This window comes from Haliotis cracherodii, unplaced genomic scaffold, assembly GCF_022045235.1.
Source record: "Haliotis cracherodii isolate W230 unplaced genomic scaffold, xgHalCrac1.p SCAF_15, whole genome shotgun sequence".
NCBI lineage: Eukaryota > Metazoa > Mollusca > Gastropoda > Lepetellida > Haliotidae > Haliotis > Haliotis cracherodii.
The window spans coordinates 13,454,565-13,479,411 of record NW_027266270.1 but is presented as its reverse complement, the minus strand read 5'-3'; the positions used below and the strand labels follow the sequence as shown (position 1 = coordinate 13,479,411).

The window sequence follows — 24,847 nt, the reverse complement described above, 5'->3', positions numbered from 1 at the left end:
ATCTTGTTTCTAAGTTTTCTATAACGTCCGAGAACAACAGTCGCAGCATGGGGTCTTTCTCTTTGTTGAATAATGTTATTTATTTATATAAATCAATATGGAACCCACGTTTTATAAGCACAGCCACTCAAAAAGTATTGTTATTTTTTAATATCTCTCTCTGGATATGGATTACTTCGCTTTACAAACCATGGGAACGACAGTGTTGTAGGTTCGTTGACGATAACAAAAACTCGCTTCAATAGATATAGTGTTAAGTAAATGACGTCTTAAACCATGCGTGTCTCTGTCTGTGTGTTTGCGACAGGGCCTTAAAAACAGTACATCACACAGTTTTGACTGACAAAACATATAAAGAGATGATTGTTTTACACTGGTTGACAAGGGACCTAATCGAAAAATAGAAGAAAAAAAATCATATATTTTTATGGGTGAAGCTCATTTCTGGTGTACCCCGCCCAGATATTGACGGAATATTGCTAAAAACGGCGTAAAACCATACTCACTCACTTTAACCTGTACAGCTACAAATAGCAAACAAAAGCATCTGCTTACTTTATAACAATAATTGATCAAAATGATTGTATATAGGCTTTGTCTTGTGAACGGCCGGCAAATAATTGATCTTCAACAACCCGTATATGACTGCTGTCATATAACTGGAATATTACTTAAACAACAAACAAACACATACTTTTGCCACAGCAGTAAACATATGAAGAGAACAATGTATTCTCTGGGAGAGGCAACGGCATGTGCATTTACATTAAAATATTAAGCATCCTGCGTACAGACAGTATAAACATTAATTAGAGTCATAACATAACTGTTTGTCAATAAAATAGAAACACAGGTAAAAACAATATTTCTATCTGTATATTAATCAGCCTAACCTTATCGGTTAGCAAACACCCATTAACCACCACGTCAAAAGTCCGTCCTCCTATACAATTACAGTAAACTACGGTTGTAACGAACTCAAAAGGACCACTAATTTTAATTCGTAATAACCGTAATTCGTTTTAAGCATATGTACAACACGTATACAGCAAATGGACGGGACCAACAAATATTTCGTTATATCCGTCAGGTCGTTATAAACGTGTTTACTGTACTGTAGTTTTTCGTAAATGTCAAATGTCGGTCACAACATTTTCGTGTCTCTCGTTAAAGTTCACAGAGCAAAGTTACTTTTGCCATTGTGAGTATTTTCCGATTCGAAGGTGTTATTTTCACAGTCCTATTATTTCAACATTTGAAACCTCCAGATAAAATCGTACACTCAATAACCCCTGACAATCTGGGAACACAGTATGTCTATGTTAAAGATATACTCTGCTATTACTTGTCCATAAGGTGCCTTCTTCAACCCCATTACAAGGATTCCCAACAGCGTTATCTCTCCGATCGCTTTGTGGAACTCGACTCTGGTCCTATTACAGCGGTCGATTATGTACATACATAATGAACGTATGGTTCTTTTGTCAAGGATGAAGACATTCCCCACATGTGTTTCTTTCGGTTGACTCTGTTCCCTAAATGCCAAAGACTATCCAAGCAGAACGGGTCATAAATATTTTGAGGTTGTCTGAACACTGCCTGTCAGAGCATCAAGAGGCGCCATAAGAAATACGCCATCGATGTGTCATAGCATAATAGTGGCCTGTATCTCCACACCTGAATGGCGTTACCAGTAGGGCGCTGTAACTTAGACAGCCACTTCTGTTTTCTTTGACAACAAAACCGATAAACGGTGTCCCTTGATATGATGTCTTGCTGGGTGACAATCTGGCGCATCAGTAAGTTTGGAGAATGTGCCATGTGGACTGAAGGTATGGCGGGCGATACCAGCGGAAAAAGGGCATGCTTACCCTTACCCTTGCGAACACCTGGTATCATAACTGATTTTCGGTGATCCATTCATTTCATTCTTACCGCTATTTTTTCTTTTACGTCAAGTGGAATCTGTTTCAGCGGATATTGGAGACTGGTTATTTTCAGGTGTTGACGTTTTCGTTATACCCTTTTCGCGAACACAAAGTGTCATCAATGACGCATAGGATGATATCAACTTTCTTCACTGTTTCACCTTTTACACCCAATGAAATATTCGGGATTTATAATTGCTCTGGCGTTGACACTTTGAATATAAGCTCTAAACTGGGGTGGAGGGGGGGGGGGTGGGGGTTAGGGGGGGTGTGGGGTGGGGTGGGGGGGGGGGGGGGGGGGAGGGGGGGAGTACGTGTGGTCCCGTCGTCTAAAGTGCGCCAGAATTCCTATGATTGTGTGTTCGAATCCTGGTTCGCCCCGATTATGTTTCTAGGTTTGTCATCACCATACCCGTGCTCGTGGGTTTCACCGAACGTCTGAGACCTGCATCACTTCGGGCTTTCCTCCCACATTCAGCTGACACGCGTGATATAACTGGAATACTGTTAAAAGCAGCGTTAAACCAAACTCACTCACACACTATAACGTCTGATCCAGATAAATGGAATAAGTGACTATTAACGCCATCTGTCACAGAGCCTGACCACTCAAGATCAACTTGAGTCGCTCCTGACGACAAGCACGAGGCACTAGCAGCCTATTCTGACCCGGAATCCCAAAGAAGATCTGGATGTAGAGTGGAATCCCGAAGTGGAGTATATAATATTTATTTTCTGCTTGTTGAAATATGTGGTGACTTGATACTTTGTTAACTGACTTGGGACCCAATATACAAGCAGTATTGCTTTTCATTTTTTCTACTGACATCAGTGCTTAGAAATTTGAGGCAGAAGGGACGACTTCAAATATGAAATGGAACATTTCCCCTTCATCCGGGTACCAATGCAAGTGAACGCCATCCTCGAGACCTTACTGTCTTGTTGAACTATTGTTTACCTAAGACGGGTACCAATGCAAGTGAACGCCATCTCCGAGACCTTACTGTTTTGTTGAACTACTGTTTACCTAAGACGGGTATCAATGCAAGCGAACGCCATCTCCGAGACCTTACTGTTTTGTTGAACTATTCTCTACCTAAGACGGGTACCAATGCAAGTGAAAGCCATCTCCGAGACCTTACTGTTTTGTTGAACTAATGTCTACCTACGACGTGTACCAATGCAAGTGAACGCCATCTCCGAGGCCTTACTGTTTTCTTAAACTTTTTTTCTACCTAAGACGGGTACCAATGCAAGTGAACGCCATCCTCGAGACCTTACTGTCTTGTTGAACTATTGTCTACCTAAGACGGGTACCAATGCAAGTGAAGGCCATCTCCAAGACCTTACTGTCTTGTTGAACTATTGTCTACCTAAGACGGGTACCAATGCAAGTGAAGGCCATCTCCAAGACCTTACTGTCTTGTTGAACTATTGTCTACCTAAGACGGGTACCAATGTAAGTGAACGCCATCTCCGAGACCTTACTGTTTTGTTGAACTATTGTCTACCTAAGACGGGTATCAATGCAAGTGAAGGCCATCTCCTAGACCTTACTGTCTTGTTGAACTATTGTCTACCTAAGACGGGTACCAATGCAAGTGAAGGCCATCTCCAAGACCTTACTGTCTTGTTGAACTATTGTCTACCTAAGACGGGTACCAATGTAAGTGAACGCCATCTCCGAGACCTTACTGTTTTGTTGAACTATTGTCTACCTAAGACGGGTACCAATGCAAGTGAAGGCCATCTCCAAGACCTTACTGTCTTGTTGAACTATTGTCTACCTAAGACGGGTACCAATGTAAGTGAACGCCATCTCCGAGACCTTACTGTTTTCTTAAACTATTTTCTACCTAAGACGGGTACCAATGTAAGTGAACGCCATCTCCGAGACCTTACTGTTTTGTTGAACTATTGTCTACCTAAGACGGGTACCAATGCAAGTGAACGCCATCTCCGAGACCTTACTGTTTTGTTGAACTAATGTCTTCCTAAGACGTGTACCAATGTAAGTGAACGCCATCTCCTAGACCTTACTGTTTTTTTAAACTATTGTCTACGTAATTATAAGACGGGTACCAATGCAAGTGAAGGCCATCTCCAAGACCCTACTGTTTTGTTGAACTATTGTCTACCTACGACGTGTACCAATGTAAGTGAACGCCATCTCCTAGACCTTACTGTTTTGTTGAACTATTGTTTACCTAAGACGGGTACCAATGTAAGTGAACGCCATCTCCGAGACCTTACTGTCTTGTTGAACTATTCTCTACCTAAGACGGGTACCAATGTAAGTGAACGCCATCTCCTAGACCTTACTGTCTTGTTAAACTAATGTCTACCTGAGAAGGGTACCAATGTAAGCGTACGCGATCTCCTAGACCTTACTGTCTTGTAGAACTATTGTCTACCTAAGACTGCCCAGAGCTTCTACATGCATGTCTTTTCGAGATTTCAACCACTGGTAAATATAACATGCTTCATTATAATATGTAATATTGCTGACTGTGGCATAAAACGATACGCACTCATTTATTTACAATTCAATTTCATACCTGCAGAATTAACGGAAAGACATGTCTGAATCCTCAAAGTATTTGAGAAATGACTTATCCCTATGCACACACAATGCCGTTCAGAAAGTGGTCAAATGTAACAAATGTTATATGAGTGGACTCACGCTTTTTGAGTAAATGTTTGGGTTGAGTCCCGTCCGGGATTCGAACACACACTGCCAGTTTGAGGCACCTAATCGCCAGCACACAAAGTCAGCGATCTAACCCACTCAGCCACCGTGGCTTGCACAAAATGAAAATGACGACAAAAAGGTGAGCTTATTCTGCTCTACTGGTAGCACCCGCCACAAACACATGCAAAGGCAAGTCAATTCATTCTAAACGTACAAATAAGTCGGCATACATTCCGTCCACAGGATAAACTGAACGGTCCTTTATCATAGACTGTTTAAGCTCTATTACCTGGTTTGGCTAAGCTACGTTCAATCTAAACATACAAGACAAACTCATATTAGATGTAATAGGAACATTTTATTATGAAAATAGCGAAACACAAACAGGAAATGACAACATTTTTTCTACGGCATGAACCATTAACAGTAGAACAATCTTCGGAAAATAACTGAGATCCATTGAAATACTATATGAATAAATATTCGAATCGGTAACAACATGTTTAAGAACAAAATTACAATTCGATCTGGTATCATTTGGAGGTGGGAATGGATATCATGTGTTGGAGTCATAACACTACCAATATATCATACATGAACTACAGCACAATAGAACACATATCTAAAGACAAAACTACAGCCTCTATATAGGTAAGAACAATTCGATCAACGATGTACTGTACAAACTAATCTCATAACAATACAATAATAATATCACGTTGGAACTATCATGGCACCATTGTCTTTCTCTCGCAGAGATTCACCATATAACTTGAAGTTTCTGTAAAGCAATTGGTATATATGGCAATTGTCACATGCCGTATGTCCTATACATAGCACTGGTCTATCATACTGAATGCTACTATCTGTTATCATTGAGCATAAGCTATTAAAAATGAAAAATAAGTGATTCATATTTCAATCGGAATCACACACTTAGCACGTAATGCGCGTATGTCTTTAAGGATCGGTGTATGTTTTGTGATATCACGGCGAGGTGCCTCAGTTCCTGTAACTAAGAAATGGCAAGTTGGCACTGTGTTCCCTAGTAGAAATCTGTAGGCTTGCACCTATAATACCGTATCTGAAACATAGTAGAAAAACAAAGGTAAGAACAACCTAAACGAACTAGTAAAGGAAACGTACCACCGAAACAAGAAATAAATAACATTACGATGCGTCATTGACCGTTGAGGGTCATAAAATGTCTAACCTTTGGAGGACACTGCTTTACGTATTGATGACCCAATTTTGAGTATATATTCCAAAGATATGACATACCTTATTTGACAGTTATTATTAACAAAGGAACATTGAAATTGGCATTTCATTTGTCTCATATGGAATATACGAAATTCAGTGTTTCTAAAAAAAAATGTCTTTGCGTGTTTATATGCAGCGTGCCATCATGGTGTCCTGTTGCGAACACAAACTGAAAGATTCGATTGCATTTGACCTTCTCTAACAACGCAAAGCGGCGTCTCAATAGTATGAATATTACTTAAGGGTGTAGCTCTGATAATTCATAGTAAATATCTTTAATATAAACGTATTCATTCAGTGTCTACGGCTTGAAAGGATGTCTTTATTTCATTCAGATGTACTGACATGACTTCGCTGAAAGCATAGCTCCCACGACTGCAGTGTCGTGCCAGAGCGTGCAGTGTTGTAAAGAATGCTGAACTGAGGTGATTGACGATGGTAATGTTAGCCCCCTGTGTCTATACAGAAGGGCGGCGAGTGTACTACAAACTGTAGTTAAACACAAATGGGGTACTTACATAGTCGACGTCCCCTGTAAAGCCACCCGTTGCAGATCCATCTCCTCCCAAGGAGAAACCACATGTCATCAGAATTGCATCAGGAGCTGAAATACATAGAGCAAATGTATAAACTATGGATTGTTTATCATTAAAATATTTCCGTTTTACAGTTTTGCTATTCTATGTGTTCATTTATGAATTTTTCAAAATAACATGCAAAGTAATATCTCTGATACGTCTTCTTCACGTAACCAATTATATACATTTTGAATGATCGTGATAACAGATAGTCATCTGTAACAAGCTGGATGCATACATGATTGATTCATAAGTATTAAAGGCGCTCTTCTATATTCCTTTTCATAGTTGCATGCCCCTGAATCAGTGGAGAGTGTAATGTGAATGAAAATTATCAGTTGACTAGGGTAGTTATGCTAGAAATGTCATTCACTTTGAGCATGACCTTTTGTCATGTGGAGACCGGCGCTTTATATATCGTCTGATATTATCATTTAGGTCGCAGTAAGCTGTTGACACCGAAAAGAAGATTGCAAGCCAAGCATAGATTTCGTATACAAAAGACCTACCCGATTCCCTGTTGATGTATTGGTAGTTCGTGGTCTGAATCACCACAGTCAGAGCAGAGGCCTCATATAGCAGTGTCACAGTCTTCCACTCACTGGTTGGGAAACCCTGCATGATGAAACAGAACGGTTAAACAACATCTTTTTTCAGAAGAAAAAAGTAGCCCAATGAGCTAAATGCTACGTGGGGCTGGTTGGAAATCACACATTTTGTTCGGTTACATCTGCATTTGGAATGTTGTTATCATACATGTCTTATTTCAATAAAAGCGACAAAACCCTTTCCGTATAGATACGAAATCTCTGCTAAATTTCTCATGAACATGTGGGTGGGGTGGCTGTGGGGTGGGGTGTGTGGTGGGTGGGTTGGGGGTGGGGGTGGGGGTGGGGGAGCAGGATGGGCCCATGTTTTCTATTTGGTAGTGATTCATAAACATATGCTCATGATATAGTGGGGATCGTATCTCACAGATGTTGGTTTTAGTGATTATAAATGATTGTCTATAATTGAATATGGATGTGTATCTCACAGATCTTGGTTTTAGTTATTATACATGATTGTCTAGAATTGAATATGGCTGTGTATCTCACCGATGTCGGTTGTAGTTATAAATGATTGTCTATAATTGAATATGTCTCTGTATCTCACCGATGTTGATGCAAGAAGTCGGACCACTCCACCCCTCCATGTCGACATCTCAACACGCACCGCCGACGGTTCAAGATACATTACAACTGAACTAGCATTCTTACAGTCAGCACATTCTTCGCTTTTTGCTAGCAGTTGTCTTGATGCAACAGGCGTGTTCTCTCTGTATCGGAAACGAAGAGCTATAACTGATGCAGTGTTGGATCCGCGACTCAGGTCTTGGTTGGTTGAAACAAAGCTGTTTCCGTTGAAGCTACCATATTGATTGATGCGTATGGGAGCGTTTTGAATGATCCAGCCGGTTGGATTGGCAGTGTTGAACTCGGCCGAGGAGGCAAGGGGGCATGCTAAAACACGAAATAAGACAGATATAAAGGTAAATATATAGACATATCAGGCAATCGTCACTGCAAACATTCAATGCCATGTTCCTGCTTCACATCTGGATTAGGTGACTTAAATCACATGTATGAAACTGTTTATTTTACATTTGAAAATGAAAAAGAAAATTCTTCCAGAAAACTACAAAATCTATAAAATTAAACAGAAAACCATTTCATCCTACAGTAACTTTTGAAAACGAATCTGGAAGGTTAAGTCTTATGCCAATAAAGGTCAAATCTGACTTACATGGTGTTTGGGAAACACACTGGCATTTAGCAATGTCATAGACCTGTCCAAATGGACAGTCACTATTCATCCATCCAATGGAACCAGCTTGAATGGCATAGGAGGTTCTGGTGTTCCAAACGGGGCGCTTGTCACAGGATACTAGGGTGGAATGACGAAAGTTAACACATATTCAATGACATCAATGCTGACAGTATTATTATCAATGAACCAAATCCATTGCATTTCGTTATTTTGTTGTTTGTTTGTTGGTTTGTTGTTTAACACCGCACTCAGCAATATTCCATCTATATAACCACGGTCTGTAAATAATCGAGTCTGGACCAGATAATCCAGTGATTAATATCATGAGCATCGGTCCACGCAATTGGGATCGATGACATGCATCAACCAAGTCAGCTAGCCTGACCACCCGATCCCGTTAATCGCCTTTTACGACAAGCATAGTCGCCTTTTACGGCAAGCAAGGGTTGCTGAAGACCTATTCTACCCCGGAATCTTCACGGGTCCATTTCGTTATTACCATTCCGTTATTACCATCATTATATGTCATTTACATAATAACTAAAAGTGATGAAAACTTTTCGTCAATTTCATCTGCTTTCAATGAATATGTTAGAATTCTTGTTGTTGGTGAAAATTGGGAATACAAAACTTAACATACAAAACAATATAGATTTATGAAGGAATGAAAGCACATTGTGGCATGTTGAGGTAGCTGGTAGAGACTTGGTAGAAAACAGAATCTGACAATCCCAGCTTGTAAAGGGATGGGCACTAAATGATTAGGTTAAAGCGTTAATATACGACCGTAGAAATACTAATTGTCAAATATGCCAATCCCTGGTGATGAATAGTTCTAGGATTGGAGTTTGGTTTGTTCTACCTTTGTGGGTTTGAAATGAGTACAGCTGGTTTGGAGGAGTCAAGTATGGGGTGATATGGGTGTGGGCCTGGTGTGTCAACTAACCTTTGCCATCTAAGCACGGCACAGGACAAGGGTCTGTACAGAAAGGATCGGGCATACATCCTCTCCCTGGCATGAACCTGTAACCTGTACTGCAACACTGTGCCTCTGATGACCCGTTGGTGCATGCCCAGTAAGCACGACAGCTGCCATCCATGTCATAGATAGGCTCACAGTCGGAGTTGCATTTTTCTGCGGAAGATACAGAGAAATCGTTAGATCGTGAATGTTTTGTTTATTTGTTGTTTAACACCGCACTCAGCAATATTCCAGCTATATGACAGCGGTCTGTAAATAATCGAGTCTGGACCAGACAATCCACTGATTGAAATCATGAGCATTTATCAACGCTTTTGGGATCATTGCCATGCATCAACCAAGTAAGCGAGCCTGACCACCCGATCCCGTTAGTCGCCTCTTAGGACAAGTATAGGCGCAATTTCTGGCAAACATGGGTTGCTGAAGGCCTATTCTACGTCGGATCTCCACGGGTCAAGAAAATACGTCGCCGTGAATAATATATTCAGATCATCTTACCAAGCGGGCAATTAACCTTCCATGAGTGGTCGCATCTGAGAAGTGTCTGGTCCCAGTAGTAACCAAATGGACATGATTTGAAGACGGCAACAACGTCACTAGTAGTATTGTAGTAGCACATGATGTACTTATCACAGTCTTCGGGGTGGTAACGATATCCCACGCCTTTGACGTTCACTGTGTCCCGACAAATGCCTGAAAAGGATACATTCAAGTTAGACTATCGTTAGACTTAGAGAACATTTATTTGTACACAATTATAACTTGACAAATTATCATTCAAATACCGAAATGAGTAGTGGCAGTTAAACAAAATATATTTGTTGATATATAACTAAAAGAACAAGAGACGAAATTCAGGATAACACAAGGCGAACAAAAAGGAAGTAAAATTATACTGTTCTCTGATGCACATTGACGTAGGTAACAATTATTGTCAGGATTTACAGCAGCCTTTGCAACATTGCTTAAAATCGCAATCAAATTGTACTCACCTTCAACTTGTCCTGGAACAAAGGAGAAAAAAAATACGTTAATAATTTTCAAAATGAATGACACCAGGAGGTGAAGATAGTATTTATGTAGTAGTGCATTATGAATAGAGACATCGATTGTGTCAAATAATATCTAATGAACATGGGTCAAGTCTTGATCATTAAAAACTAGCAATCGTATCTCTGACTAAACATGATACTGCTAGTGGAATCGATGGAATCATTATATGTGTTTGTTCGTAAGACCATAGGTGATGTACCTATTATTGAAGTCAATTATATGTTGTTGGAAGTTTTAAAGAGGTTTCCCACGCCAGGTCTTAATTTATATGAGTTTGTTTTCGTCGGAGTTACTAATGTGTACTTCTTGTAACTGATCCAAAAATTACCTGGACAATGGCTTAAACCACAGTTGCGCTGAAACGATTCTCTATCAGAGCCAGTGCAGTTCCTTCCTCCGTTCCGCGGGGAGGGGTTGGAACAGGTTCGTACTCTGTAGTTTTCTCTCGTGACATCGGCACCACATGTTTGTAAACACCCTGCATCCAGCCAAGGTGTCCAAGGTGTCCAATTGCCATCAACTGAAATTTGGGATTCAAAATAAATACGACGGTTCCAAAAACAGACAGTTATAGAAGACGGCCTTTAGTTTTAAGGTGCTTACAGAATTTACTCCAAAAGCAAAATCAGTTGTATGCTTTTTCAATGGCAAACTCTACATGCATATCACAAATTAAATATAAATTAGAAACGGTAATCCTTAATGGAATTTTGTATAATTATTTAAAATTAATTGAGTAATAAAATACAATAATAACTATTCAACTCAAATTAAAAAGTTACATTATCAATGTGAAACGTTTAAGATGTATTTGCAATAAACGTGCAAACAGTGACAAAAACATATTTACTTGGACAATTGTTGAGATTACAACTGGCGAATTTGGTAGCGATCAACGTTTCGGTACAAAAAGCGCCTCCATTGGAAGGTCTTGGGTTGGTGCAACTTCGAATTCTGGTGCTTAACCCTGTAGCTCCGGCTCCACATGACACAGTGCATGACGGTGGCCCCCATGGTCCCCACATTGTTAATCCTCCATTAACTTGAAATGAAGAGGAAGTGTACAAGAAATATGAAAATGGATGTTTCATTGAAAAACATAAGTCATATTGTAAATTGACAAAACCCTTTCCATAATCATCGGAACATCTACTAAACACCGAGTCCATTATACAATTCCGACTTTATCGTGTGTTTATAAATCACATACGTAATGCACGAGTCGGAGAACACATTGACTAGCAATGTCAATAGGACGTAAATGGGATTTCCTGATCATGGTGATATGGTAGGAAAATTATGTTCTTTACTTCAAAATCACAGGTAGATATTTAAAACAGGAAACATGCACGTTATTAGAAACTAATCAAGATAAATATCAACCATTTATCGAAAAAAGGCAACAATGTGTATATTTAAAGAAGAGAATATGTCTCGGAACGTTGTGTTCCTCATTGTAAAGAAGTTGACATCCATATATTCTCTTCCTTAAGTGTATCACTTCTAAATGCCTTTCAAAGAAATGCGTATATTTATTTGGTGGGATTTCTACCAATATTCATTTGATACGTGTTTTGGACACGTTATAATTCCAATGCCAGGTCTGTAGTCTTCCATGTCTATAACCCACCTGGACATAATGAAAGTCCGCAAGATCTTGTCTGGCTCTCACTTCTACTCTCTGGACATTCCCGGCCGCCGTTTAGAGGCGTAGGACTGGTGCAAGTTCTTAACCTGATAACAGTGCGGGTACGTGTTGGGGGCCCACACGTTTCAGGACAGGCGGGTCCTGTCCATTGTTCCCACTGACTGATTCCTCCATCAACTGATCAAATTAAAGTCAAAAATAAATATATCATCCTGCCTTGAAAACACTTAGCACACTTACTTAATCACTTTAAAACATTGAGAAGGGTAGTCATATTATATGAATAAGAACCATATTGGTATTGAGGGTTTTGTGTCATAATTAAATAGAATACAAAAACTTACTTAATCACTTAAAAACATTGAGAAGGGTAGTCATATTATATGAATAAGAACCAAATTGGTATTGAGGGTTTTGTGTCATAATTAAATAGAATACAAAAACTCATATATTACCATATCACAGTATGTCACTGAGAGTGAGGTTCTTTTTTATTTGGAATTAGTTTGATTATATATATATTCCGGTTAACAACAAGAAGGTCATCAATGATCACAGCAATCACATCGGCTGAAAAGGCGCTTTCCTTAGCTTCTATGTCTGTTGTTATTGTCGTAGTGGCTAATAGTTTTTACATAATGTTACATAAATTTACATTATGGGAGTAAATTGGTTTTACGCATCGTTTAGCATTATAATAAATATCACGGCAGGAGACCCCAGGACTTCACAGAAAGCACGTACGTGCTCCCGACCCCGTAAGTCGCCCCTTACGACAAGCAGGGTTTGCTGAAGACCAATTCTAACCCGGATCTTCACGGGTACATATTGGCGACCCGACCGCCCCGGGTATTAGATACTTGTAAGTCATTGTGTGAACTCACTTGGACATAGAGGTAAGGTGCATGGTCTGGTTTCAGTCGAGGTTGAAGACCCGAGAAGGGAACAGTCGCGTCCCCCAAACTGGGGTGATGGGGTGTTACAGACCCTCACTCTGGTGTAGGTCCTGGAAGCAATTCCACATGTCCTTGGACAGGCACCAACACTCCATTCTCCCCAGGGGGAGTAACCGCCGTTGACTGAAAAAACAAAAGTTACATATAAAGTAACTATTATCAATCATTGGTGTACAACCCTTAACACATGACGTCATTTTGACCAAATCTGCATGTTAAGGTCACAGAGTGGAAAGAAGAGCAGACTAGCAATACATGTATATTTATAGTAATATTGCTACTTTGAGCAACAAAACCCATACATGTTGCTGGACTGCAGAGAAAAGTTATTGGTAATTTTTTCTTGATACTGCAACTCCTTTCCAAATGCTTTATGGTGAATGATAATCAAAATACATGTAAGCTTTTGGAACGGTATGAGTATCGCTTTATCCATTACTGTGGGTCGGTTCGTTGGGTAAACCGATAACATGATTAATTTCTATACCCTTATTGAATAGTTAAATGCAATAGTGAACAAGGTTCCACCATCTCTCTATCTATCTGGCGTCTTAGTGTTCAGGCAGTGCATACTTGGGCAATTTGATAGTCTGCAGTTCGTTGTTTTGGTGTCAAAGGCTGGTTCCACACAGCTGGCTCCACCGAACGCAGGTGTTGGATTATTACACTGTCTGGTTCTCGTTACCGATTTGGTGGCTGTTGTCCCACAGGTGACTCCACAGGGAGGATCTGACCACGGAGTCCATTGGTTATATCCTCCGTTAACTGAAACAAAAACAGCATCGTTATCAGAATGGCATCGTAATCCAGCAGCTACAAGCATCTATTTATAAATGTGATCTCATGGAAAATCTGGAAATCCCACTCGCGGTATGCGAACTATTTTAGTAGGATCTAATACAGTATGAACTTTGCTTGTAAATCTGTATAACTTTCAAGTGTGCATTGTCGGAAGATTTAGTCGTTGTACATGTGGTATGCTTCTGCCAAGGTGATAAAATGACTAGTGGGATCACAAAGCATTTCAAGACCCTCATTTGGAATCTTATAAAAAAGAGTTGCATTAGTTTGCAGATATGTAGTTTTCCTCTCAAACAACACACTCTTACGTATATACCAATCTCATACCAATCAATTAATTACACTGAGGGAGAAAACCTTGTAGATGACTGGTTTTTTTTTAATATAATCGTAATTTTATTTGTACACATATCAACGTACAATTATTATCATTTTAGACGTATTATGACGATATTGATTTCGATATTGAGTTAGTTATCAGTGAAACAAAATGTTTGAAAAAAAGTCTCGTATGACAATTCATTTAAGGTAAAATAAAATAAACACAGTATAAGGCGACAAATTAAAATATTTTACCTGGACATGAACCAAGGTTGCAGCTTTCGCTTTTAGTTTCAAAGGTAGATTCTGAGCATTCTCTGCCTCCATACTGTGGGCGAGGGCTGGTACATGTTCTTGTTCTGGTCGGTATTTTGGTTGCTAATACTCCACAAGTAACCGGACAGTCTACGTTGGACCACTGAGACCATTGTGATATTCCACCGTTAACTGCAAATGACAAAAACACCACAACTGTAAGTGGCAAGAATCTATTTTCGTAACACTCCTTGGGGAGTTCTACTGCTATGAAAGCTTTCATTAAAGGCGTTACATGTATTTCTTCAGTTGCAAGTAAGTGCTAAAACAAATTAATCCATTACATGTGAAATATTTCAGAAAGAAGTGCACACACTATTATTCGGCACGGCACCAACAGTATAATTCGTTTGTTCTTTAACGCCTAACTGAGTAATATTCCAACTATACGACGGCGGTCTGTAAATAATAGGCTGTGGACAAGACAATCAGGTGATTGACACAATGAGCATTGATCAAGGTAATTGACGATGACATGCATTACGTAAGCGAGCCTGTCCCGATACCGTTAGTCGCCTCTTATGACAAGCGTGGGTGACCATTTCGAACCTGGATCTTCTTGGGTCAACAATATCAGGTGCATACTGACATAAGTATTCTACTGACTTACTGGGACATTGGGGAAGGTTGCAGCTCCTTGAGTCAAACTCATTTGTAGGGCCTGTACAGTTTGCCCCACCAAAACTTGGAGATGGATTGTTGCAGACCCTACTTCTGACAAGTGTCCTTGTGATGCCTGGTCCACAAGTTGCAGAACACACGGGATTGTTCCATGGGGACCAATTAGAGAAGCTGCCATCAACTGTATAAGATAGATTATATTAGTGAGTGTGTGAGTATAGTTTTACGCCGCTTTTAGTAATAACGGCGGTGGACACCAGAAATGGGTTTCACACATTGTACGCATGTCGGGAGATAATATTAGTACAATTCAGAAACACAATATGTTTGTTTATATGAACTTTGATTAAAGGTGTTTGAAAAAAGATGGAAATCAGTTCGACTTTGGAAAAAATGCAGTTCAAATGGAAATATAATTTCAGCAATGAAAGTACAATGAATAATGTTGTGCTTACTTGGACATGGATTTAAACCGCAGTTCTGAGTGGCAGTCTCTTGCAAAGGCTCAGTACAAAATGCCCCTCCATTCGACGGAGAGGGGCTGGTACAGTTTCGTAGTCTGAGGACAGGTGACGTGGCGCTTGACCCACAACTGACAGTGCACTGTGGGGGGCTCCACGATCCCCAGGGCGATACGCCACCATTAACTGAAACATCATTTGGGATCACATTTTAAAGAATTCTTAAGATGTTCAAAGCTGAGGGCTATATCATTTGAAGGTCAAAACCGTTTCCATTATCATTAGAATTCTAAGAGCAAAGTCCGTTGTACAGTCCTGACTATATCATGAGCATGTTTTTATGAATCCTTGTGATATAGTGATGGCACTATATATAGATTTCTAAGCTTGACGGATATAATATGTGTGAAGCGTCCTGTTCGCATTTAACTGCATTGCTATATCATTTGAAGACATTTTCTGTTATACATTATTATCGTTCACATACATTTGAACCAGTACTATTACTCCATTTCTGTCAAAAAAATAATCAAGGACAGTATGATTTCTACCTGGACAGCCCCGTAGGAAACACGGAACACCGCTCTGTACGTCAATCAAATTCCCTGTGCAGTTTCTACCACCGTCCCTAGGTGCTGGATTAGTACATGTTCTCTCCCTGGTTCTTGTCCGTGTTCCAGGTCCACAGGTTCTTGAGCATGCGGGCTCTGTCCACTGCGACCATAGGGTCAAGCCTCCATTGACTGATAAGCGGGAATAAGAAGAGGAAAGAAACTTATCGGATTTCACATAAATGATAAATTTCACAGGTAATATAATTTCAGGATGGCGCTTCTGACAGCAGCCGTATGCCACCTCATAAAAGACGCTGCCAGGTGTTGAACCAAATAGAATATATGTGTTATAACATTATTATCCTTTATGATAGAATGGTTGTAACAGAATGACCTTAATACATGCATGTAAAAATAAGCTTACTTGGGCAAAGGGGAAGACCGCAGGCTCTGACCTCTGTGTCCCTGTAAAGACCAGTGCAGTTGGCACCACCGACTTGAGGAGCTGGATTGGTACAAGTTCTTATTCGGGCGAGAGTTCTAATAGCTCTAGGACCACATGTAGCGCCACAGGGAGGATTGTCCCACGACGACCACGGAGAAAAGCCACCATCAACTGAAAAGGAATTCAAATACAGTTTCTGCGTCTCATTTAAACTGCACGCCTTTGATGAAATGTGTTTAATAATTTAGTTGAAGCTGTTCGTGTTTTTAAACTAAAGTGTCATTTTATTAGAACAATGATTGTAACTCACGTGGACATGGTGCAAGTCCGCAGCTTCTCTGGATACTCTGAAACCTCACTGTCTCGGTACATTGTAATCCATTGTACCGCGGTACAGGATTAGTACAGGTTCGTTCTCTGGTGACGGTTCTGGTTGCTCCAGTGCCACATGTAACTGTGCAACCAGGATTTGTCCATTGTGTCCACACCGAAATACCCCCATTGACTTAAAAAAATGAAATAAAAGATACGTAAACATAAATTGTAAATGCAAGAGAATAACCAGCCTTGATTTTCCTCCGAAACAGATTCCACTTGGCGTTAAGGGCAAAAAGTTGTGGAAATTATAGGAATGGACCAATGAAACTCAGTGATGATCAAGTGTTCGAGAAAGTGGTACGCAAGTCCTGCACTACCGGTAGCACATCATGACGAGCAAGATAACATATTGATTATTTTTTAAAAGAAATTGATGGTCGCCATTAAATATACAATATCAAATATGTACATCTTCACCTGTTTTACAAATCTAGAATAATCAATTAATCTTACAAACATATTTTTTTGTCTATTGTTTTGTTACACCTATGTTTAAGTAAACGGTAACAACTGCAACCGTGATGGTTTAGTTACATACTTGGGCACAGAGGGAGTGCACAGACTCTGGTATCGGTTTCTAGGCTTGCCCCGACGCAGCCTAACCCTCTAAATGCTGGCGGTGGATTATTGCACAGTCTGGTTCTGAGGAGCGTGCGCGTAATTCCGGTTCCGCAGGTTACAGCACAGGCTGGATCATTCCAAGGCGCCCACGGACTATAGCCACCATGAACTATATTAAAGAAACAAAGTACAATGCTACCTTTTGTTACAAGAAGAACGAACGACGACAAAGGACACAGTAAAATAATGACTTACAATGTCATAGATGTTTATGTTTATATGCAAATACATGAAAAGCAATATTATTCTTACTTGGACATGGAGTATTGTTGCAGTTCGTTGTATTGTATTGCAAACGCTCCCCTACACAATCCCGGCCGTTATTGCTTGGTGATGGGAGAGTACAGGTCCTGGTTCGTGTGACGATCTTAGTAGCTTCCCGACCACACGTGACTGGGCATGCTGGCTGAGTCCATGGTGTCCATTGCGTAAAGCCTCCATCAACTTTAAACACATAGATTTTACTTTTATCATCCAAAACTGGCTCCCACAGGAGATATCGCTTGGATGAGATCAAGCGATATTTACACTGTAGATATCGCTGCGATGAAATTACATCACAATGCTTTGCAGACCATTTTGACGTCTCTGGTTACCATGACGTCACAATCAAATGACATCACTAATGGCTCTGCTACTGAAGCTGTTTGCAGTACTTTTTACACTGAAGACACTGCTAATTACTGTCTACAAATTAAAAAAGTTGAAAGAATGATGTTGGATGATAAATAGATATAACTCATTGATAAAAGTGGCAAGCCTCTGATTTTTTCCACTTTTATCAACTCGTGTTGATATATTTGATATCAAAAGACACGAGAGTGAGATTCACACATGCCTCATTTCCTAAATGAAATTACAAAGATTGAAAAGTTATTGCCAACAGGGGTATTCACCACTGGTCGTATCTAACTCGTCTGCAGAACTATATTTGGTGAGAAAACAAGTTGTCCCAGTTCAACTATTCACATTTATATCAGTATACATTGACGTAATTCATTGATACATCACTTTGTGTTGAACTAAATGCAGAATACACACAATGCGTGAAACATGTGATTCATAAAATTATAATAATTTAATATAAATTGGCAACTCGTCTGATACATGCATCAGTATATATGTTCTTCGTGACCTTTAGTCTGCATGCATCATGTTATAGATCTTTACGTTTACATAAAATGCTTACCGTTACAGTTTCATGTTAAAAGTGGAGGAAGCACCCTGTAGGTTTTGTTAATTCTATATGTATTTTAGACATTCGCAAATTATTCTTTGGATAAGAAGAAATGTATCATAACGGGTGTTACATGGGAACGTAAATAGCTTAGAAGATGACCGTTGTAGCATGTAATGATTGCATGTTCATGCAGAAAGGGTACACAATACCATTACAGTTGGAGATATACATGCTAAATGTACGCAGTCAGAACAAATGCAACATATATCACTTGTGAAGTAACAACCAAGTTGTAAGCAGAAATCATAGGGCGATTTATACATATATAAATGTGTCCTGTGTTCATGTACATGTAGGTACAGGCTTCCCGAAGACGCATGAATAAAACGTAGTCCAGTATTTTTCCCTGAACATACCTGGGCAGTTGCTACCACTGCATATCCCGAAGAGGGTCTGTGTCCTCGCTTCTGTGCAGTTTCTGCCGCCATTCTGAGGAGTGGGGTTGTTGCAGAATCTGTATCGAGTTCTGATTCTGTTTCCGACACCGCATGTTACGGAGCATGGTGGGTCCTCCCACGGTCCCCACAAAGATATTCCACCGTCAACTGTTGAAAAAAGTAGAAATTAGACTGGCGCTGGCGAATGTAAAGGCGAGGGCAGGGCGAGGATGAGGGTGATGCGAGGGCGAGGGCAAGGGCGAGGGCGAGGGCGAGGGCGAGGGCGAGGGCGAGGGCGAGGGCGAGGGCGATGGTGGGGGTGAGGGTGAGGTCGAGGGTGAGGTCGAGGGTGAGGTCGAGGGCTAGGGCGAGAGTGATGACGAGGGCGAGATCAATGGCGAGAGCTAGGGCGAGAGCGAGGGCGAGGGCGAGGACGAGGACGAGAACGAGGACGAGGGTGAGGTCTAGGGCTAGGGCGATGGTGAGGGCGATAGTGAGGGCGAGGGAGAGGACGAGGGTGAGGTCTAGGGCTAGGGCGATGGTGAGGGCGATAGTGAGGGCGAGGGAGAGGTCGAGGGTGAGGTCTAGGGCGAGGGAGAGGTTGAGGGCTGGGGCGAGAGCGACGACGAGGGCGAGAATCACAGTGATATAACTGCAATTCTGTCACAAGCGGCTTCAAACCCAACTCACTGACTCACTCCAATGGAATGGGACAGATCAGCGGGGCCCATAAAACCATAATGGTTACAACTATATGAAAATGACAGCTAAAATGGTATTTCTTACCGCGGCATACAGGCAGGAAGCAGTTCTGCCTTCGTGTCTCAAAATCTGATCCAACACAACTAGATCCACCAAAACTTGGAGCTGGATTAGTACAATTCCTTCTTCGCGTTCCAGTCCTAAAGGCAACCCCACACGTGACTTGACAAGCAGGCTCATCCCAAAGGGACCACAGTGTAAAGCCTCCATTAACTGAAATTAGAATGTTCAGTTTGTCATAAGCTCAACAGGTAACGTCGCACTACAGAGATAACACACAGACAGTCCTCCGGAGTCACCGGAGGGGACTTTACAAAACACATTTGGCAATGTATAAAAGTTAAAGGATTGAACACAGCTTTTCTGGCTTGGTCATATCTTACCTGGACAACCCTGAAGAAGGCAATTCCGTGGCGTCGTTTCAATTCTTGTTTCTGTACAGTTGGCGCCACCGAAACGTGGGGTTGGATTTGTGCAGGTCCTTCTTCTGGTGACAAACTTCACGGCAGTAGCTCCACATGTGACAGGACATTCGGGGTTGTCAAACTGACTCCATTGGGATATACCTCCATTAACTAGTAACATAAACAAGAAGATTCATATAGTGAGCCTTATGTTTGTTTGTTGTTTAACGCCGTAATTTTCCATCAATATGACTTCATCACTGTAATGAGATAAATATCCTGCCAACAAGTTCAACAATTAAACCTTTTTTCCACTTTCGCACTACATATTATGAACTTACTCATCTCAAAATACATGTATATTGATAAAGAAACAAGCGTTCACTCATACTCCTGAACGTAACTAGAAAATGAATTAACAAAAACATGTTTGTCTAACTATCATCAAGTACTTTCCTGACTACATCCAACGAATTTAAATCTGACCAAATGCTCAAGTTTCCAAATACCCATGTTTACAAGGCAAGTCTACTGATGTCTCCACTTGTACTGATGTAATGTCCATACTATCTGGGACAAATGCAATATGCATCAATAACTTATTGAACAAGTCCCTCAAAAGCCTTATGCAATCAGTTGGGATCGTTGTAAGTTCCCTGGGAAATGCAAGATTAACCCGTGAAGATCCGGGGTAAAACAGGCGAATATGCTTGTCGTTAGAGGCGAGTAACGGGATCGGGTGGGCATATTCGCTGACTTGATTGAAGCATGTCATCGTATCCCAATTGCGTGGATCCATGCTCATGATGCCAGTCACTATATTGTCTAGCCCAGACTCGATTATTTACAAATCGCCGTCATATAGCTGGGATATTGCTGAGTGCGGCGTTAAATAACAAACAAACAAACAAATGCAAGGTTAACATTCACATGGACCTAGGAAGGTATTGTGTGTACAAAGGACCAAGAGGTCTGTAAACGTTATGTATTAACTGAAGCTAAACCTAAGAAAGTTTGGAACGACTTATGTTTCTCTGATGAATTACTGTCAGTAGATATTGAATCTGAATGGCTGAATCACTAAGAAAACACCCCTTAAGAAAAACACCAGGCATGTAACAGGATCCCACCCACCCACTTGTCGACAGTGTGCGTATTGCATGTATTATATGCAAGGCTGTAACACGTCAACCTATATATAAAAGGCATGAATGGGAGAAGAGCTGGTAAAACCGGTTCGCTGAAATATCCGGTTGATCCTGTTTTACAAGCTTCAGTACAAGACTCCAGAACAGTATTACGTATAAGAAGATATACGTACATAGCTACATCTAATAAATAGACATCTGATTGTTCGTTTGAACTGTGTGAACTATCTGTTACAATACTGAATCCGACATAACTAAAACAAAGTGATATGGTGAAATAACGTGACTGGTAGCTGGCTGCTACACCCCACCCCGACCCCATTTACACAAGGAATGGGTGGTACCGGCCAGCACTGATGACGTTACACTGGAATTACTACTATGTTTGAGGGTGTGACTGATGACGTTACACTGGAATTACTACTATGTTTGAGGGTGTGACTGATGAAGTTACACTGGAATTACTACTATGTTTGAGGGTGTGACTGATGACGTTACACTGGAATTACTACTATGTTTGAGGGTGTGACTGATGACGTTACACTGGAATTACTACTATGTTTGAGGGTGTGACTGATGAAGTTACACTGGAATTACTACTATGTTTGAGGGTGTGACTGATGACGTTACACTGGAATTACTACTATGTTTGAGGGTGTGACTGATGATGAGTGCCCGGTCGTATCTCAACTACTATCGCAAGTCTATGTTATAGTATGATTGTCAGGCCTGACCTGGAGATATGTCAAAACGCTATGTCACACATGCCTGTGTTAAGTTTTGGATCGTCAACCTTAACCATTATTTTCTCATCACCTGACAAGATGATAAATTCTGAAGTTAGCCAAATAGAAATGAACCTCTGTATATTTCGATGGGAGGATGCATAACCATGATATATGGTGTATGCCTTTTAACAAGTTTTCACCCGCTTATGCAAAGTACATAGGAAATTGGGCCTAACAAATGTTTAACACTCTTTATAGCCCTGTTTTCTTAATAAAGAATAAGAAATGTAATACATCGAAGTAATGTTATTTTAGCCAAGGTAAATTTCATGAAGTCATATGTATACTGGAGCAAGACAAATCTCAGTAAGTGACTGGGTTGGAGAAGAATGTTGATGTAAATGTATCAGTGAGTTACAATGGTTTCTTACTTGGACACTCGGGCAGGTTACAATCCCTTGTATCTTGTTCAGATGTGCTGCCTGAGCATGGTTCTCCCCCTGCGGAGGGCACCGGGTTGGTGCAGGCTCTTGACCGTGTTGCAACTGTAGTTTCATTGCGTCCACAGGTCCTGAAGCAGTTTGGTTGAAGCCACGTGGACCACGGTGTGTATCCTCCGTTTACTGGAGAATAGAATTGCGTTGACATTTCTTAACAAACAGAGTCTGATCTGGAAGGATTATTTCTTTTTCAGATAACCGACGCTAGGAAAATACCCTAGAGGACCCAAACTCTATCGAAAGAGGTACATATATGTAAGAAACGTTTCGTATATGTCACCAAAATATAATAGAAGACAGTGTCGATTTTCGGCCGAAACAAAATCTGGGCGTTAAAACTACAATAGCGATGAAAATTATATGAATGAATCACTAAAAGTTGGTGTTCGCGAAAACATATAAACAACGCAAAGATGTTACTCCTACTCCATTATGAAAATCATATTGTTGTTGGCTTATTCGAAAACTGCTTCTGCTTCTGAAATAGAAACATTTTGTACGAAGTCAAAACTCGTTCGAATTGATAGCCAATGAAATGACTTTGAAGGAAGACACTTGACTTACTTGGACAGGCGGGAAGGCCACAGCTCCTGACCTGAGTCTCATTCCGAGACTGGGTACAGTCTAGTCCATTATTCTGCGGGTAGGGGGCGGAACATGTCCGGAACCTGATGACAGTCTTAGTGAGTGAAGGTCCACACGTCGCAGGACAAGGAATATCGACCCACTGATTCCATTGACTGATGCCACCATTAACTAGTCACAAAAAATGAAATGAGACAGTTTGGTATTACACATCAAACATATAGCATTATGTATCTCCAGGGAAGTGTTATACCGACTTATAAACTTGAAATCAGCATTTCTACATGTATATCAGTACGTTATGAACATGAACTCGTGTTTGGCTAACAATACAGTTTATAATGCATGCACGTATTGTTATAACGGACAAATACGTCCCCAAAATCCTTAGAAAAAGTTGGGGGCTCATTGCCACCCTCGTGTTAAAGCTATAACCATCAATTTAAAGGTTGGCTTTGTTATAACTTTCTAAGGTGTTGGGGATGCATTTTTACCTTATAACAGTGTCTATCATGATGTTGAACAATCCTTGAGCATGTTCCGTTTTACTATATTGGCATTGTACATGCAATCGGACTTACCAGCGCAGTCAGGGAGATTGCAGTTTCTCTGATCGGTTTCAGTAGTGGGTTCTGTACACGGTCTGCCCCCGGCGCTTGGTGTGGGATTTGTGCAGCTTCTTGATCTTGATACAGTTTTTGTTGCGGTACGTCCACATGTGCTACCACAAGGGGGATTATTCCATACGCTCCACAGCGTCAAACCTCCGTCGACTAAACATAATAACATTTTTTAAAACATGAACTCATCCATATCCTTACATATTCTTGTTGTTCGTTCGGTGTCCATTAATTATCTCACTGTCTTACTCTCCATCGTACTCTTTCATTCTGTTATTCTTCCTCTCTTCGCCTCATGCTCTAATTGATGTCAAATTCAAGTCAATGTCACACTTCTTATGACATTTTTCTCTAAATAAGTCTATCTTGTTTTATTTTTTTGTTTGTTGTTTAACGACGCACTCATTAATATGCCAGCTAAAAGACGTCGGTCTGTAAATAATCGAGTGTGGACCAGGCAATCCATTGATTGGTATCACGAGCATCGATCCACGCAATTTGGAAGCGATGACATGCATCAACCAAGTCAGTGAGCCTGATCACCCGATGCCGTTACTCGCCTCTAATGACAGGCATAATCACCTCTAACGACAAGGATGAGTTGGTAACGACCAATTCTAACCCTGATCTTCACGGGTCCTATGCAATTGGGATACGATGACATGCACCAAGTCCAGACCACCCGACCCCGATAGACGCAACTTACGACAACCATAGTCGCGTTTTACGACAAACATGGGTTGCTGAAGACCTATTCTACCCCGGACCTTCACGGGTATCAAGATGGTCTGCGTGTCCTTCGTTCTTTCGGTCTCCTTACTACGGAATTTTAGTTAGAATATGTGCTGTTACTCTGAACCGTATCTTGTCTCTTCCTCCGCCATTTACAGAGGTACGTTACATGGATACTTGCTCGTGGAGAGTCTGTGTCACAACAGGTACCCAACAACCTATCCTGGTCGACGAGACCAAATGGATTGGGTGGTCAGACTTTATGATTTGGTTGATAGCTTGTCATCCGTTCATTGACAGATTGTCTGGTCCATACTCGATTACA

At 40.8% G+C, this 24,847-nt stretch overlaps 1 protein-coding gene across 2 annotated transcripts in view; it reads right to left on the bottom strand.

Moving 5' to 3' along the window:
• Positions 1 to 4,958: 4,958 nt before the first annotated feature.
• Positions 4,959 to 24,847, bottom strand: part of LOC139462298 (SCO-spondin-like) — a 53,407-nt gene continuing 33,518 nt past the window's right edge. For both annotated transcript variants that reach the window (XM_071243923.1, XM_071243924.1), the window contains 27 exons: positions 23,752 to 23,943; positions 23,150 to 23,341; positions 22,517 to 22,708; positions 20,189 to 20,380; positions 19,830 to 20,018; positions 19,023 to 19,211; positions 17,679 to 17,870; positions 17,344 to 17,535; positions 16,738 to 16,932; positions 16,407 to 16,598; positions 15,980 to 16,171; positions 15,423 to 15,614; positions 14,957 to 15,148; positions 14,287 to 14,478; positions 13,483 to 13,674; positions 12,838 to 13,032; positions 11,936 to 12,130; positions 11,156 to 11,347; positions 10,634 to 10,825; positions 10,245 to 10,256; positions 9,751 to 9,945; positions 9,217 to 9,405; positions 8,247 to 8,387; positions 7,617 to 7,963; positions 6,971 to 7,076; positions 6,402 to 6,487; positions 4,959 to 5,704 (listed from right to left, as the gene is read on the bottom strand). In XM_071243923.1, coding sequence (XP_071100024.1) covers positions 5,666 to 5,704; positions 6,402 to 6,487; positions 6,971 to 7,076; positions 7,617 to 7,963; positions 8,247 to 8,387; positions 9,217 to 9,405; positions 9,751 to 9,945; positions 10,245 to 10,256; positions 10,634 to 10,825; positions 11,156 to 11,347; positions 11,936 to 12,130; positions 12,838 to 13,032; positions 13,483 to 13,674; positions 14,287 to 14,478; positions 14,957 to 15,148; positions 15,423 to 15,614; positions 15,980 to 16,171; positions 16,407 to 16,598; positions 16,738 to 16,932; positions 17,344 to 17,535; positions 17,679 to 17,870; positions 19,023 to 19,211; positions 19,830 to 20,018; positions 20,189 to 20,380; positions 22,517 to 22,708; positions 23,150 to 23,341; positions 23,752 to 23,943 — 4,766 coding nt within the window. In that variant the 3' untranslated portion in view covers positions 4,959 to 5,665. The remainder of the gene's footprint in view (positions 5,705 to 6,401; positions 6,488 to 6,970; positions 7,077 to 7,616; positions 7,964 to 8,246; positions 8,388 to 9,216; positions 9,406 to 9,750; positions 9,946 to 10,244; positions 10,257 to 10,633; positions 10,826 to 11,155; positions 11,348 to 11,935; positions 12,131 to 12,837; positions 13,033 to 13,482; positions 13,675 to 14,286; positions 14,479 to 14,956; positions 15,149 to 15,422; positions 15,615 to 15,979; positions 16,172 to 16,406; positions 16,599 to 16,737; positions 16,933 to 17,343; positions 17,536 to 17,678; positions 17,871 to 19,022; positions 19,212 to 19,829; positions 20,019 to 20,188; positions 20,381 to 22,516; positions 22,709 to 23,149; positions 23,342 to 23,751; positions 23,944 to 24,847) is intronic.